General features: G+C 38.2%; 1 protein-coding gene across 1 annotated transcript; it reads left to right on the top strand.

Moving 5' to 3' along the window:
- The first annotated feature begins 1,196 nt into the window (after window positions 1–1,196).
- Window positions 1,197–17,432, top strand: LOC124643833 (DNA-binding protein Ets97D). Its single transcript, XM_047182939.1, has 11 exons — window positions 1,197–1,552; window positions 2,322–2,420; window positions 2,675–2,796; window positions 3,268–3,427; window positions 5,358–5,523; window positions 8,452–8,577; window positions 8,937–9,010; window positions 9,179–9,267; window positions 14,240–14,378; window positions 15,385–15,538; window positions 16,416–17,432. The coding sequence occupies exons 1-11, from the start codon at window positions 1,411–1,413 to the stop codon at window positions 16,540–16,542; spliced, it is 1,398 nt and encodes a 465-aa protein (XP_047038895.1). The 5' UTR covers window positions 1,197–1,410; the 3' UTR covers window positions 16,543–17,432.
- The last annotated feature ends 536 nt before the right edge of the window (window positions 17,433–17,968 follow it).

Genomic DNA, 17,968 nt, shown 5'->3' with positions numbered 1-17,968 from the left:
AGTGATTCAATTGTTTTTGGGAAGACAAAACTTTTGATCACAACATTTTTTTATGCTGGCAAGGTGTTAGAAAGAGACAAACAGCCTCCGTTCGAACTATCCCTCTTGGCTCGGATTTGCCTCTGTGTATTATGCAACCAATTTAGTACCTTATTGCGTTAGAATAGAGTTCATTTTCGTAAATATATATTTTGAGCGTGCGCAATCTTGTTTAGTAATATTATATCTATGCGTTCGACTGACAGAACACTTCAATGTTGCCCAGTTAATTAAAAAGCCACTCATGCTCTTTGGCTATCCGAAACCCGTGTTCGATTCTCGTTACCCGCAGTCGTAACGTCTAATACTTTTTTATTTATTTACTAAACATTTAACAAATTCCCTATTCGCGAGGCAGGCAGAATTTTTCTGCAATTGAAGAGTACCATCATTATCCTACGAGCCCTTTTCACAACTATGTTGGGGTCGGCTTCTAGTCTAACCGGATGTAGCTGAGTACGTACCAGTGCTTTACAAAGAGCGACTGCTCTATCTGACCCACTCAACCCAGTTACCCACTACCCAGGCAACCCAGTACCCCTTGGTTAGACTGGTATCAAACTTACTGGCTTCTGATTAACTACCCGTAACGATTGCAAAGGATATTCAATGACAGCCGGGACCTACAGTTTAACGTGCCATCCGAAACACAGTCATTGGTGTCTAAGATATATACTTAGAAAGTACATACAAACTTTAAAAAGTTGCATTGGTACTTGCCTGGCATAGAATAGAACCCGCGCCCTCATACTCGAGAGGTTGGTTACCACGACTTTTTTCTGAGTCACGGGTTGCTAGCGCTGTTTTCGCTTCTGAGAAAAGGGTTCACAGCGGCTCCGTATAGTTTAATACTCTAATACCCAAAATCAGTGTGATAAACACTAAACAGTTATTGGAAATGTTTCTAGGCTTCAAGGGTAGTGTTCGATTAACAAAAAAATAACTGAAAATTTTGAATTTCGCGCTCTAAATCCATTGATCAATCATCTCCGCTATGAAGACTAGAATATCGCTACATTATCGCTATAACATTTATGTGCGAGGAAAATATTCCAGGTGAAACCGCGAGATCTGCGATCCGCGAGCTGGTTATTAATAAATTAAAACAACTTTTTCCATTACCAAATTCTCCAGTTTTTTAAACGGATACCACACCACAACCAACATAGAGGAACTGTCAAAAACCGACAAAATCCTGCCATTGTTTATGATAATTTCGTTTTGGCGCACGCGGAAGTGAACATTCGAGTGATTTCCTTTTCCTAAAATTTTCAAATCACACCAAAACTTCTAATTTATTTTGGGATAACAAATATTTTCCGGGTTCTAGCTTCTGTAATTTGCTTGTTTGTGTGTGATTGCGTTCGCAAAATGGAGGTGACGGACTTAAACGATTTTCTAAATGTTCGCTCTATTAAAATGGAACAGGGAGAGACAGTATTTGACGAAAGTACTGTCGAAACCTCGGATCCTTTATCTATTATTCCTCAATATGTTACTGAGACTGATTTAGGTGAGTAACTAAATGTTATTTAATAGTTTCGGAACCCAGCTTTTGCTATTTGTGGCGATGTTACGTGCTTATCAAGTTTCATCCTTAGTTTTTTGTAAAATCTTGACTGGGTTTGTTTCTTTGATTTTTCTTCTAGAAGGTTGATGAGATTTCTTCAGATAGTTTCTTGATGGCGCTAGAAACTGATGGTAAAGCAATTTTGATAGTTTTCGATTGATTAAAAAATCAGACAATGTAATATAATACACAAGGATCTTGAAACTTGATCATAAATCTTGAATCTCTGGCAAGGCAATGTTAATAACAGCCTTAAATATTGATAAACATATGGAACTAGGTTCTCACGACCATGTAGATATTTAATCTACTTGGGCATAATTATATTATCCAAAAGTTACATTGATAAGAAACTATAACCCTAGTATTTTTAATAACAAACAATAATAAATGTCCTTCAATAAGGCCGTCTGTCACTAACTTATTTACACAGGACTAAAAATTGCATATTATGTATATGTGTATGCAATTGTAAATAAGTTGTTAGTGTGCCTTGTCATCATCTCCTGAGTTTTTTCCCAACTACTTTGGGGTTGACTTCCTGTCTAACTGGAAGCAGCTGAGTACCAGTGTTTCACAAGGAGCGACTGTCTATCTGACCTCCTCAACCCAGTGACCCGGTCAACCCAAGACACCTTACAACTCAAATTAAGATGTAAATAAATAAATCAAATAGATTGTCAAGGAAAATATATGCATTTGTGTTTTTCAGGCCTCATGCAGGCAGGAGGTGAGATACTGCAGACTCCGCTAGCAGTTTTCTCTGATACTCCCGATGAAGATGATACTATGCAGAGCACGGAAAGCAGTGGTTTGTTCCCCTTCTTTTACTTCAACTCTTTGAATACTTATTTATATCAATGATAATTTGTGGGTACATAATATCTGTTGTCAGAGATATCTCTTGTACAGCCTTTGAATAAAATTAAAAAGAAAAACAACAAAATAAATCAATCAATTTATTAAAATCTACAATTTCAACATAATCAACTCAACCCGAATAATACTACTTCAGCCATCTTTGACCTTCCTAAAGATAATAAACTGGATTACAACAAATTTCAGATGAGGTGATAGTCCAACTAATGGATATAAGGACCAATTTATCTCGATTGAGAGCGATGCTGGAAAGGAGACTGGGTTTTGATCTCTCAGATTATACTTTTTGGCTGCAAAACGCGAAGATGGTAAGTAATTTGTTTTTTGGTATATAAGACCTGCTGGGACTGCAAGATTATTCCAAAGAGTGACACTGCCTTCTGCTAGCAAAATGAATATCTCTGAAATTAATAAATAAATATGCCATGGACAAGTGCCTTTCTGAGTTCCTTCAGCCAAGCTCTTTTCATGAGAGGACATGAGTCCAATCTCCACCCGTTGCACTTTTGGCGTGGAACCACATGACATGACACTTTCATCAATAAGGTCATTCCAGACAGGATCCTCCATTACTTAGCCGTGGTGCCGTTATGTATGTTTGGACTTAAAAAGAGACGTTTCCCTTGAGTTTGTTTCGGTCTTTCTTCTTGTGGTAGTCGGATCGTAATTACTGACTTCATGTCGCTATCAGAGATTTACGTGTAAAAGTGTTGTTTTCAGCCTATTTGCAAAATAATACCATTTAGTTTTATTAAAAAAAAAAAAATTTTAACTTCCAGTTGGAGAATCACAAGACATTAGTAGAACAATGCATCAGAGGGGAAGGAGTGGTGCAAGTGAACATACAAATACGTGCTTTGGAGAGGAAGATCAATATCCTGGATGTACTCAAACCTGATGAGGAACTGGTGCAGCTGCCTAACCAGATGGATGAGGATTGTAAGACTAACTATAAGAACTAATAACTGCATAATTATTTCATTTAATTAGCAGTTGCAATTCTAATTACCTATACCTTACAGAGCCTGGAAGTTGTCGTTGATACACCCCCATGAAAGGGAGGCCACGTTTCGTCGGCGTCCCCGAATGCTACACAGTAGCAGTCGTTTTAATTGCACATCAGAGGCTCTCAGCCAGATTAGAGTATCGTTTACCAGTCTTACCAGAAGCAGCTGTAGTACATGTTGTTTACATGGAGCAACTGCCTGTCTGACCATCTCAACCCAGTTACCTGTTGATAAAGACTTTAGTCAGTCTTTCAGTGTCAGGCTTCTGGTGGGAACAACCAATTATTTTCGAACCCAAGGGCGGATCCACCGTTGTGGGCACGATGGGCATGCCCACAACCTTATTACCTAGACTTGTGACATCACACTTTTACGGTTTTTTTAAATCGATAGGCTGATGATAACACTAGGGAACAAAATAATACTTTTTTTTGTTGCATTTAATTTTATGACTGTTGTTTACTAATTCGAGATCACCATATTTGTTTTCTTACAGCTTTAGTTTTTGAGGTACTTTTGTGTCCCAAAACTCAAAAAAAATCGCGCTCGCTACGCTCGCGGCTTTTTCAGTTTGTGGTGGTTTAAGTCCAATGTCGAAAACGTTAGATTAGTTTAAGTTAAAATTGAAAGTAGAAAAGGATAAACGAGTAAACGTTGGGGTAAACGAGTTCTAGAGTGGAGACCACGCCTCGGCAAACGTAGTGTAGAAAAGGATAGCACCCCCATAACGCCCTCTTTCAGGACTTTCTGGTTAACAAGAAGCGGTGAAGAACAAAACAAACTTCCCAGCAACACAGCTGTCTATTACAATAAAATTATTATTATTTACAATAGTCACTATTTTATTTTTTTTTTGTACAAAACAGTACCAAAACTCAAAAAATCTCGCGCTCGCTGCGCTCGCGGTTTTTTCACTTAGCAGTGGCTTTTTTTTTACTTGTTTCTGTGATTTCGTGTCCCAAGACTTCAAAATTTTGCGCTCGCTACGCTCGCGCAAATTTATACGGTTTTATACCACGTCTTTGCTTTTGGTTTTATAACTTGGTAACTACGACGAAATCTAAAAAATGTTCCGGCTTGCTACGCTCGCGCAAAAAACAAAACTACTCACAATCTTTCCATACATAGGGGTGCTTTAGTAATGATAGCACCCGGTACATAAGCTAGAGACGGAACTGATAGTGAGCATAATATGAGTTTAGATATATTAAAAAAAAAAACTTTTTTTAGCATTATTAGATTGGTTCGTAATTTTATTTTGTCGTTTTTTTTTTGGGTGCTCAATAGGTAGCAGCCCGGGGTGCCACCCGATGCTATGCCGCCACTGGTAGTTGAGAAGTGCACCAAATGCGTCAAACCCTCCCTATATTGGCTTACTGGCTACTAGAAGTTATTGATTGAAATAGGTTTGGATCGAAACAATTTTTTTTTATCGGGTCCAACTTCCTCCTCAGTTTATTTTCATTCCTAATGCCAAAGTCCTGATGCTCAGAAAAAAGGAAATAATTTCATTCAAAAGTTCATAAACGACTTGCATAATTTTTAATGAGCATGTTCATGCTCCGACTTTTACTTTTCTAGTAGCCGCTTCTAGTTCCGATTTTGTAGTAGCTGTGACCACAACCTTTTTTGAGGGCTGGATCCGCGCTTGTTCGAACCATCACCTATTCTCTATTTTAGTACCTATAACTTAAGATAAATATGAATTACTTAATCAATTGAATAATTATTTAAAGCAGTAGTTTATTTGCTTGATATGTATTTGTATAAAAAGCCCTATCAAGAAGACATTTAGTGAAGTGCCTACTCAAGTGCAGTATAGTTTTTAAACTGTGTACAAAAAACGAACCTTTCTCTTCCAGTACTGGAGCTAGAAGACCGTCAAGAAGACACAGAATTAACAGAAGTATCAGAAGGTACAGAGACAGAAGCCGGGGCTGTGTCTCATGCAGCAGCTGTGAAGTGGGTGGTGGATGCCCAGTTCAAGAGCGAGCATAGGGTGAAGGTGCCTGATGATCCGGCACAATGGTAAGTTGTGTTTCATCATCCTCCGAGCCTTTTCCCAACTATGTTGGGGTCGGCTTCCAGTCTAACCGGATTTAGCTGAGTACCAGTGCTTTACAAGAAGCGACTGCCTATCTGACCTCATCAACCCAGTTACCCGGGCACCCCGATACCCCTTGGTTAGACTGGTGTCAGACTTACTGGCTTCTGACTACCCGTAACGACTGTCAGGGATGTTCAATGACAGCCGGGACCTACAGTTTAACGTGCCATCCGAAACACAGTCATTGGTGTCTAAGATATACTTTGAAAGTATATACTTACACACTTAGAAAAGGTAAGTTGTGTTTATTTCTTGATAATATTCCACGTGTCAGAAACCAGGGCTGTGTCTCATGCAGCGGCTGCCAAGTGCTCAATGGTAGGTTATTTTACTTAGAAGTGTCAAAAGGGACGGCCTTGTCAGAAGCCGGGGCTGTGTGGGTGGTTGACGCCCAGTTCAAGAGCGACCATAGGGTGAAGGTGCCCGATGATCCGGCTCAATGGTAGGTTCTTCTTCTTCTTTTTGTTTATGGCTCCTTCGTTGGTATCGAAGATTTTGCCAACGTCAAGGTAGGAAATGACACTGATCGGTTTTTTAATTTTTTTAAACAATAATTATCTAGTGACTACAGTGATTGTAGAGCTGAAAAAGGGGGACAAAACAATGGTAAGTTATTTTACTTACAGCCAGTTTCTTCATCAAAAGTAAAAGCCAAAGTAAAAGTCAAAGTAATGTCTAAAGTAAAAGTAACGGTCAAATTCATTTTTTCTATTAGTTTTGCTGACACTTTAGCCTTGAAAAAACGAATTTGACCGTTACTTTTACTTTAGACATTACTTTGACTTTTACTTTTGATGAAGAAACTGGCCGTTAGAAGAGCGTATGTAATAATCCTTGTTAAAAATGTTACTGGCTTTTGCTAAAGGGAGCATGTGGATAAAAAGTAGCCTATATTTTTGTTCAGTTGCACAGTGATATTGTGCATAATGAAGTGTTACAGAGTAACAATTTTGTACAATATAATATGTGTATGTTAGTCTTTGAGGTATTTATCTATGGGCCAATGCAGCCTGAGAATAAGGCATCGTTCACACCAAACGTATTGTCCGCCGCTGACTGTGAGCGCGCGTCACGCAGTTTATTGCTTTTCCATATATATTGAAATTGTCGTTCACACCGAACCGACTATACGCTGTTACGTCGTCTGTTGTAGCTGACTCTCAGTAGCCGATTATTTTACTACGCGACTATGCACGGCGGACGCGGATTGGCTACGCGGACGCAGTTGCCGAATAGCGCCGCTCCGCCGCGTACGCACCGCCGCTCCGCCGCGTCCGCACCGCTGCGCAGTGATGCCAGATTGGGGGGATTCCCCCCAAATTTGGGGGTATTTTCTGCCCACGGGGGATTTTTTGGGGGGAACAATCCTTTGGGGGGATCAGCGGGAAACTACACAAGAAACTGTAAGAATTTTCACTGTACATGAAATATTTTTATTGAGCCTAAGTTACTATGGACGTCTGACATTGTTCTTTTCGCAATTGTTTAAACGTGATTGATTTGATTATAATAAATAAGTGTTGATTACAGTACAAGTTGTTTTCCTCTTACCTTAAAGTAATTGTCAATCTTTCTTCTGGCTGAATAGCACGTCGATAATTAGTGTCCCTTTTATATAAACTTATACGTATTAAAGATAGTAACTCATCGAATGTTTTTACTGTCATACGAAAATATTTCTTGAACTTATTTGGATAAAGTCTATATTCGAAATATAAAGTATGAAATTGACCAAGAAAACATCTCTTCAAATTTAAGGGATGTACCCACAATCTCTTCTTTTTATTATTTTCGTCTTCCTCTAGAGCTTCGCAAATGGCAACTATCTGAATGCGCATCATTTAATTGAAATATCAGTAAACGTCCGATTTTTTTTAAAAATACACTAGTTTTATCGTATGGGAACCACGAGTGATCTCAGAGATCGTTTATAAAATACTACGAGCAACTTCAAATACTGAGCTCTTTTATGTGTAGAATAGTCGGCCGCTCAGCGTACGCATCTAGTGTGAACCTACACGAGCGTATTCTTTTGTTCACACATGTAGCGCATCGTACGCTATAGCCTATTGTCGGCTTGGTGAGTACGCGTACTGCAGATTGAGTCGACGTTCACACTGAGGCCGACTGTGAGTATACTCACAGTCAGCGGCGGACAATACGTTTGGTGTGAACAATCCCTAAAGGTATTTGATTTGATTAAAATCCATGAGGTAGTTTTAGCTAGTTTTAGCGCAGTTTCACCCGTGGTAACTACTATCCACTGACATAATTTTTCAAATTGGATCTGTTGTTCCTGAGATTATCAGATTAAAGCAAACAAACTCTTCAGCTTTATAATATTAGAATAAATGTCACCTTTTTTAAAATGTATTTTTATATTCTTTATGATCATTAATTTGATATGTTAATTAATCCATTGTATGTCGCGAGACATAATTTATTTTATATTATTTTATACTTAGCGATATACAGTTACAGTTACAGCCTTTTTATCGTCCCACTGCTGGGCTGCGGCCTCCTCTCACATGGAGAAGGATTGAGCATTAATCACCACGCTTGCTCAATGCGGGTTGGTGATTTCAGACTATATAGTCCAGGTTTCCTCAAGATGTTTTCCTTCACCTTTTTTATCAGCCATTGGTGTCTAAGATATACTTAGAAAGTACATACAAACTTAGAAAAGTTGCATTGGTACTTGCCTGACCTGGATTCGAACCCGCGCCCTCACACTCGAGAGGTTGGTTCTTTGCCCACTAGGCCACCACGACTTCAGCGATATACAAGAGGTTAATAAATAAATAAATCAATAGAAAATAATAAACTAACTTTTAACTATTACCTTCCAGGTCAGTCCAACACGTCAAACTGTGGATACAATGGGCTGTCCGACAGTTTAACTTGATCGGCGTTAAACTGTCAGACTGGAATATTAACGGAAAAGAACTATGTGCTATCACTAACGTGGAGTTTAAGTAAGTATATTATTTATTTACTAGCCGTTTTCCCGTGGTTTCACCCGCGTCCCGTGGGAGCTACTGCCCGCACCGGGATAAAATATAGCCTATGTTACTCGCAGATAATATAGCTTTCTAATGGTGAAAGAATATTTAAAATCGGTCCAGTAGTTTTTGAGTTTATCCATTACAACCAAACAAACAAACAACGTTTTCCTCTTTTTAATATTAGTATAGATAAATAAACAATCAAATGCTTAGTTGGTACGAATATTAAATTGCATTGGAATTTGAACTGTATGTTCTAAGCATTAAAGATGATTATTTAGTACTAACTTTGAACTAAAATGTAATGTAGGTATTCTCTAAATTTTCAGAGAAAAAGTACCTTCGGATCCTGGAGACATATTTTGGACGCACTTCGAGTTGCTTAGGAAATGTAAATTTATTGGTAAGTATTATAAAAAAATATTCAATTGGCTTGTGGTACACTAGTACTCAGCTGCATCCGGTTAGACTGGAAGCCGACCCCAATTTAGTTGGGAAAAGGCTATACATATGATAATATGTTTTTCAAATTTTCTAACAAATAATAATAATATTATTATTATATTTACAGCGGTAATACAGAATGATGAACAAACGAATTCGCCAACCAAAGATCCTTTAGAAGTTCCACAATCGGCTATTAAGAAGAAACCGAAACCAGTAAGTATTAAACAAATACAGATGTTTTATTTGCTGGATGATGATACAAATTATCCTATGTCCTTTTATAAGCTCCTCTCTAATTTTTAACTGAAACGTTTCAGCCATTCCTGAGTTATAACTAAACCGACTTTCTTTTATATATGTTACAGCCAAAGTAATAAGTCCGCATATTATACATATTATCTAGCTATTATTTATAATATCTACTCAATTTGGATAAAGTGATAATTGACACAGAATTAATCACATTAACTAGCAATGTTATATAATATCTTCATAGACTTGGATAATGTAATAAAACAAGTAGGTAAAGATTATTATTTCATGTTAACTAACTAAAGTGCCTGGTAGCTGACCTTAATATAATTCGAAGAAGGCTAGTTAGCACAGTGCACCCCATAATAGTAGCGAAAAGTCCTCTCTTTGAAGTGTGGCTTCGGCCACTGTACGGACGGCCCGGAGTGTGCCCTGCCCGGGAAGGGCACCGCCGTGTCCTCGTCGAGGCAGTCGGCAGCGGCGACCTCTCGCGCCCGGCCCTGGTTCAAGCCAAGGTCCGGGGCGAGAGGTTCTGGGATGCCATCGTCTCCCGTGTGGTCGAGAGACGACTCCCAGCCACCGTAGACGTGAGCCTGTGCGATGAGTTCGGTCGCCTTGTCGGCCTGCCGTGTCGTGGGAGACACGGACCGGTCTCGGCGGCGCGCGTTGTTCACCGCGTGGGTTTAAGCCACTAACAGTCTGACCTCACGCTGCACGCTCAGAGTCCCTCACGCTGCTCTCCCACAGTGGGAGGAATCATTTGATGATTTATCATAAAAAGAGTCGATAATAACTTGAGTCGTTTCTAAGAATTAGTAAGTAGTCAGACGATTATACCATATTTATTACTTTGGCTAACTTTGACCAGCTATTATGAATTAGATCCAGATAAAGTAATTAATCTATCACATTGCCTAGTCAATTTGGGTATTATACATATACAAGGACCAGTCATTATGTATAATATATATTTAATCACTTTGGCTGTAACATAGTTGTAGTTTATGATGTTAGTAGGTTTTTCTCCAATACCAGACGTGCTAGAGCAGTCCTGTGTTTTAGACTTCGATTCTGTGATAGAAAGGGTCATGGCACAGTATAGCGGCACCGCAACAGCACGGCTCCACACCAGCATTTAAGTTGTCATTCAATTTAGAGCATTAAATCGTGTATATCTAAATATATAAAACTCAAAGGTGACTGACTGACTGACTGACTGACATAGTGATCTATCAACGCACAGCTGAAACCACTGGACGGATCGGGCTGAAATTTGGCATGCAGGTAGATGTTATGACGTAGGCATCCGCTAAGAAAGGATTTTGATCAATTCTACCCCCAAGGGGATAAAATAGGGGATGAAAGTTTGTATGAAACTTTGTCAATTTTAAACCGATCGGACTGAGACTTTGCATGCATAAAGCTACTATGGCGTAGGCAACCCTTAAAAAAAGGATTTTGATAAATTCCATCCCTAAGGGGATAAAATAGGGGATAAAAGTTTGTATACATCTTCTTAGATTTTATGAAGAAGTCCTGATGACGAATCAGAATTTTATGATGACGTTCGCTTAAATACGATTTTGATTAATTCAACCCCCATTCAACCCCCACGGGTGATAAAATAAGGGATGATGAAGGATGTAAAATGTATTAGTTTGAACCTATCAGTACGTAATGGAACGAACAAAATAATGTTTAGTTCTAAATGTTGAGAAGTTCTGCCTACCGCTATTAGATGGCGCTGTGCATTTTCGTCTCATTTCTGAATCGCGGTGTTAAGATTCTCCGCCAGTTAATTACCTTCGAACTGAACTGCAGGTAATCTGTTTGTTTGGTTGCTGCGGATTGCCTTCCTCACTGACATAATAAACATAAATATTTCTAGCGGATTATATTTGACGGTTCTTTTCTTGGCATTTTGTTTTGGTTAGTCGTTTTGGTCATAGACTGCGTTGTATTTGGCATTTGATTTGTTTTCGTTTGGTTTAAGTTTAGGTTTTGTTGGTTAGACTTTTTTTAAAATGGCTAAAGAAAATCTAAACGTTAATGGAGAAGTTGAAGAATGTACTGTCGTCCCTATTGTTGGTGACGGTGCATGTTTGTTTCGTGCTCTCTCTTATTTAATGTACGGAACACAAGACAGAGCAATGGAGGTGCGTACAGAAATTGTCAAATATGTGGTTAATGACTGGAGCAAGTTTTCAATTATGACCCACGACAGGAATGGTGATAACTATGTAACACCTGACGAATATTTTGCTGATATGATGAAAAATGCTACTTATGGCGGATTGTGTGAACTAATAGCAGCAGGATTAATATTCCCATTTAAGTTTGAAGTTTATAGAAACGGTCTATTAGTAAAGAATATTGTGTACAAAGAAGTTTTGTAGGCCCTAATTTTTTACACACGCTAAACAAAAGTAAAGCCGCAAAAACCATACCTAATTAATAATAATACTTCTTAACGCGAGCGAAGCCGCGGGCAAAAGCTAGTTATAATATATTTCGTAATGTCAATATGAAAAAGCCAACGGCGAGCAGTCAGCGTGCTTGCTGCTTCCACACAACTCGACTCGCCGCCCGCGTGCTGCAAGCGAGCGGACCTCATGCGTACAGCGCGCCGACGGCGTGCTAATTGCGCGCCGACTCCGAGCCGGCAGCGAAACAACGTCATTACGTCGTGTTCAATTATAACATCAATCATAATCGTCTTAAAATAATATTGAGTTTGCGGTGACAGCAAGCTTACACCTCGCGGCCGGCGCGCCGACGGCGAGCGGACAGCGCGTGGTTGGCGCGCTGGCAGCTAGCCGTAGTCTTAATTCGAGGCGACGCCGTGCTGCAGCCGTGCTGCTGCGGTGCTGCTATAATGTGCCATGACCTACCTATAATCTGCAAGAATTTATATGTTTCACCTCAGTTACAAAAAAAAAGTAAAAATTTGTAGACCAGTTTAATTTATAGATATAGATTAGTTTCTGCCAGCGATTTGACCCGCTTTCAGAGATAACTATTTTCTGAGGGATCTACTTCCTGAAAAAACAAATTTCTGCACCAGAATATAAAGTAGCCGAAATGCTATTCTGATGCATAATTCATATTACTGCCAAGTTTCATCAGGATCCATTTTACCATTTCCGAGTGAACTTGTAACAAACATACACACATACTTTCACCTTTATAATATAAATAGCGACCCGCTCCGGCTTCGCACCGGAACAGTATTTCCCCACTATTTAATGTATGTTATTATACATGTCGGAGACGGTCAATAGTACGGACACTAAACGAGACGCAAGCGCGCCATCTGGTGGCGCTTTTAGTGAAACAACATTTTGGCGCGCTTGGCAGAGTCGTGGTGGTCAGCGTGGCGTCGGCGGAGCTCAGTGTTCGTTGAGTCGTCGTGTTGCACACATCTCGAAACTGCCCTACGTCACGTCTAGTGTACCTAGTGTTATTGCCTAGTGTTGTAGTACCGTTGTAGATCCATATTGTAAAGTGTGTAAAGTGTCTTTTGAAATTAAAGTGTAAAGGTTCTTCTAACCTAACAGACAGACATGTGCATAGACATAATATTAGTAAACAGGACTGCGCATATAAACCCAAAAAACGAGCCGAGTGAAACAGTTAGTACGGAGGCTGTCTGTCCCTTTCTAATAGGGTGACTATGAGATTAAGCTATGTGAGACAAATCCAAATTTGCTAAGATTATTAAACACAGATTAGTATTGAAGTTTTAACTTACGCAGTTTGTGACCTTAAGATACTAATACAGGCTTTTAATAATTAGCGGAAATTAGCAGTATAAAAGCAGGAAGATTCGAAGTGAAGACTGTTTTTTTTGTATTTATACTTCATATATAGACTGCTTAGCCATTTATGTCGCCTTTCTTCATTTTTTGGGAAGCTATAACAATAGTACAACAGTTTTAAAATCCATCACCCATATTTTGACTCGTTACAAGAATTCATGGGCACCCTAGTTGTTTGGTTTACGAAAATGTTATTATTAGCTAACCTGTGGAACGATATATTGCAACCACCATAGGATTCACTTTTGCAAGTAGAAACGCAACACTTTTTCACCATTTTAATAGTTTACATTGATTTAATACAAAAAAATATAAACAAAATTTTAAATGCTGATTACGCGCCAAGAATGTTCAGGGTTACCGCTAGAAAATAAAAAAAAGCAAAATAAAAATTTATGTTGTTTATGTTTTAATAATAAATACGAATAAATTAATGCGATTGTTATTAATTTGTTGACTTACAATTGTTAAAATAAGATAAAAATATAAGTGATTCAATTGTTTTTGGGAAGACAAAACTTTTGATCACAACATTTTTTTATGCTGGCAAGGTGTTAGAAAGAGACAAACAGCCTCCGTTCGAACTATCCCTCTCGGCTCGGATTTGCCTCTGTGTATTATGCAACCAATTTAGTACCTTATAGCGTTAGAATAGAGTTCATTTTCGTAAATATATATTTTGAGCGTGCGCAATCTTGTTTAGTAATATTATATCTATGGACATGTGTTGCTGGGGAGTTTGTTGCGCCACTTCTTCTCCCCAGCCAAAACACATAGGAAGTGGCGAAGGGCGGGCGTTTTGGGGGCTGTCTTTTGTTCTGACTAATTTGAATAAACGTTTTTGAGTTTTGAGTTCTTTTGAGTTATCTCTTTGTGCGATTACCCTAACTGATGTCGGGCGATAGTGCCATCCTGATGTTTCGCCTCTATCCGACATACATATAAATCTTCCTCTTCAATCAATGTATCTATTTAAAAAAACCGCATCATAATCCGTTGCGTAGTTTTGAAGATTTAAGCGTACAATGGGACAATGGTACATGGGGTCAGAAAAAGCGACTTTGTTTTACACTGTGTAGTGATACTAATATAATAAATTATTATTATGATTTCAGATAGTAATAAGGCCTACAGAAGAGGAATTGTCAACATACGTAACATCACGCAACGGAAATAACGGACAGATACAATTGTGGCAGTTTCTACTAGAACTACTTACTAGTGCCGAATATTTTGATGTTATTCGGTGGCATGGTTAGTATTTAGACTAATTAGTTTTACGGCTGCTACCTCCTTTTTTTTAAGGACATCAAAAATCATCAAATGACCCCTCCCGCTGTGGGTTAGCAGAGGTGAGGGAGTGTCAGACTCTTACTGACTAAAAACCGTCGTGTTCCGTCATAGGCCTTTTATGTGCCAGGACCGCGGTATCTCTTTCGAACAACCCGCAGCCCCGGCAGGCCTTGGCCCTGCTGGGCCCCGCTGGGGTTGCTGACATCTCTTTGAGGAGCGCGTGGAACAACGCGCGCCGCCCACAGACCCACTACGCCTACGGTGGCCGGGAGTCATCTCTTCTTATCTTCTTATATCTTCTTGCGGCTTCGCCGCTATATCACGTTTCCAAGAGAATTCTTCAAAAGTCCGGGATAAAAACTATCCTATGTTCTTTCTCAAGGTCAATTCTATCTCTGTATCAAATTTTATTAAAATCAGTTCAGTGGTTTAGACGTGAAAGCGTAGCAGACAGACGGACAGAGTTACTTTCGCATTTATAATATTAGTAGGGATTTTCTTTTGTCTGCGACTCCACATGATCTTCTCACATACATTAAATTACGTTACATATTAACTGTAATACCTACTAGTATCAAAAAGAGTAATTATGGAGTTTCTTGTCTGTTCTTCTCCATAGAAAACCGCATTTGGAATGAGCAATTAGAATCACTTATTTATATTTTTGACTTTCACAATTGCTTATAAATACGTAAGTGAAGTAAAATGATTTTGATGAATCGGCCACCGATTTTTTGTATGAGAAAAATACAACACCCCAATAGCAATAGTGCACTGCACACAAAAATCAACTCTAAACTATTTTACCAGTAAATAAATAAGACCTTTGAAACCAAAAGTTATAGTTTCAGTCAGATAACTTCCTGATAGACTATCGGAGACTTTATTAGTTACCTGTAAAACTAGCCATGAATCTTTTTACATATTTTATAAGTAAGTATATTTAAATATATCTTTTCCTATATAGGTACGGAAGGTGAATTCAAGCTACTCGAGCCGGAACGCGTGGCGCGACTATGGGGCGCTAGAAAACATAAACCCGCCATGAACTACGAGAAACTGTCCAGAGCATTGCGCTATTATTATGACGGAGATATGATTGCTAAGGTTTCTGGGAAGAGGTAATTAAAAAAATTCTAATATGTCTATAAATAAATAATTAGTTTTAGTTTGCGGTTTGACCCGCGTCCCGGGCGAACTTCTCATCATCTCCCGAGACTTTTATTCATTTAAAAAAGGCTTACAGACTAATAACAGAATAGGTATCAAAAATATATAATAACTATGCTACAAGGAGCGACTGCCTATCTGACCTCCTCTACCCAGTTATCCAGGGGAACTTTCTGTACCCGAATCAAATATAGCCTATGTCACTGTTGGGATAGTGTAGCTTGACAACTGTTACCGCCGTGTCTCTACAGGCGGCGGCCATGACAGCGCGCAAGCAAGATGTAACACAAGTTTCATTACAAATAAAATGGTCGGTGCGATCGCGTCGCGCACAAACCAAACAACTTGCTAGTACTTTAAGTTCTATGTCTACCATTTTATTTGTAATTAAACTTGTTTAAAGTACTCAAATGTCCATTCAATTATATCCTCAACAACAACAGTGAAATACGCCTTTGGGTGCAAACTTACAAAAAATGTCTCCGCTTTGTTATATTAGTATAGATAGATCTATTCTGTTTCTCTTCTTCAACTTAGAGCTTGTGGCTAAGCAAGATGGTGCGGTTGATCAGTGAATGGGTGACCATCTTGTCATGACGAGTTCCTCCGTGTTTCGGAAGACACGCTAAATTGGTCCCGGCTGTCATTTGAACATCTTTGGCAGTCGTTAAGAGCAGTCGGAAGCCAGAAAGACAACCAGTCTTATTAATGATTATTGGGTTGCCAAGATAACTGGGTTGTGGTCAGATAGGCAGTCGCGCCTTGTAAAGCACTTATAAATAAATAAAATATATTATATATATAACATTAAAATATATTATTTTTCAGATTCGTCTACAAATTCGTGTGTGACCTACGTCAGCTGTTAGGTTACGGCGCCGGAGAATTAGCCGACCTCGTAAAAGAGGTACACGAATCAAGACCTAACAAGAGCAGCCTGGATTACACATCGTAATATGTAAGTTCAGCCGTTTCGAAGATAAGGTTGGACAGACGGACAAAAATACTGATTATGATTATGTTTTATGCATTTTGAAATATATATGTCGCAGTTATGAGAGTAGGTGAGTGATTATAAATGACGTTAATGATCGGGCTAGCCGTTTGATTGAACGGCTATTTTTTTTTACTAATTACCTGCAACCATAAGGAGGATATAATTTTGTTTTATTTGTATTTTGAGCTGTATAATGATTGAAATTTAAGGCTAAAGTAAATCAGCATCATTTTGTTAATACTTCACTCTTTTTTTTTTTAAATCAAATCAATAGAAAACAAAAAAAAAATCAATTTTAGACATCGATCTTTAAAGAAACAAGTAAATTATAATTTATTTACGGTTAATTATCAACCGAATTATCAACCGTTTTAGTTGTTTTTGCGTTATTATAAAGTTAATATTCAAAACAAGATTTTCTACGTAGGGAACTACTTTTCGTACCCAGATAAAAAGTAGCCTATGTCTTTTCTCAGGCTCTCGATTAACTGTATACCAAATCTCATTTAAATCGGTTCAGTAATTTAGGCATGAGAGCGCGACAGACAAGCGGAGTTACTTTCGCTTTTATAATATTAGTAAGGTTTGTGTTGTGTAGAATAGTGGAAAATACAGGTATGCCATTTCTTATATGTATAAGTTAATATTATAATTTGTACCTATGTATAAAATGCGAAAATCCTGTTATGCTTTTAATGTAGGAAAAAGGGCTGGACCGATAAACAAGAAAAAAATATAATATATAAAATGTTAAATTATAAAAATTATTTATATCAAAATCATTATCAGCTTTACTTATAAACGTGAATTAAATAATAAGTAATACTTAAGGGCTGTTAAGAAAAAATCTTACTTATAAACGTTGCTTAAGCATGTCTTAACTAATGAACTCAAATATTTAATAACTACTTAAGGCTTGGACACCAATGGCTGATAAAAAGGTGAAGGAAAACATCTTGAGGAAACCTGGACTATATAGTCTGAAATTACCAACCCGCATTGAGTAAGCGTGGTGATTAACGCTCAATCCTTCTCCGTGTGAGAGAAGGCCGCAGTGAGACGATACAAAGGCTGTAACAGTAACAGTAAGGCTTTGAGTAGTAATTAGTTAAAATGATGCTTACAAGATGATTAGATGATTTTTATAAGTAAGGCTGTATATGTATAGTTTTCGCAAAACTCAACGGCGATAGCCTAATTGAGTAGGCACATAAATTAAAGAAAAACAATTTTGATAAAAAGTCATCGATCCAAATTATGCTGAAATTAAATACTTTTTGAAAATCAAAATAGACTTTTTACACAAATACATATTAAACAGACGAACTACTGCTTCAAAATAATGATTAAATTGATTAAGTCACTCAGGTATATTGATTTTTAA

This window comes from Helicoverpa zea, chromosome 28 (genome assembly GCF_022581195.2).
Source record: "Helicoverpa zea isolate HzStark_Cry1AcR chromosome 28, ilHelZeax1.1, whole genome shotgun sequence".
NCBI lineage: Eukaryota > Metazoa > Arthropoda > Insecta > Lepidoptera > Noctuidae > Helicoverpa > Helicoverpa zea.
The sequence above is the reverse complement of the archived record's forward strand: the minus strand, read 5'-3'. Positions and strand labels throughout refer to the sequence as shown.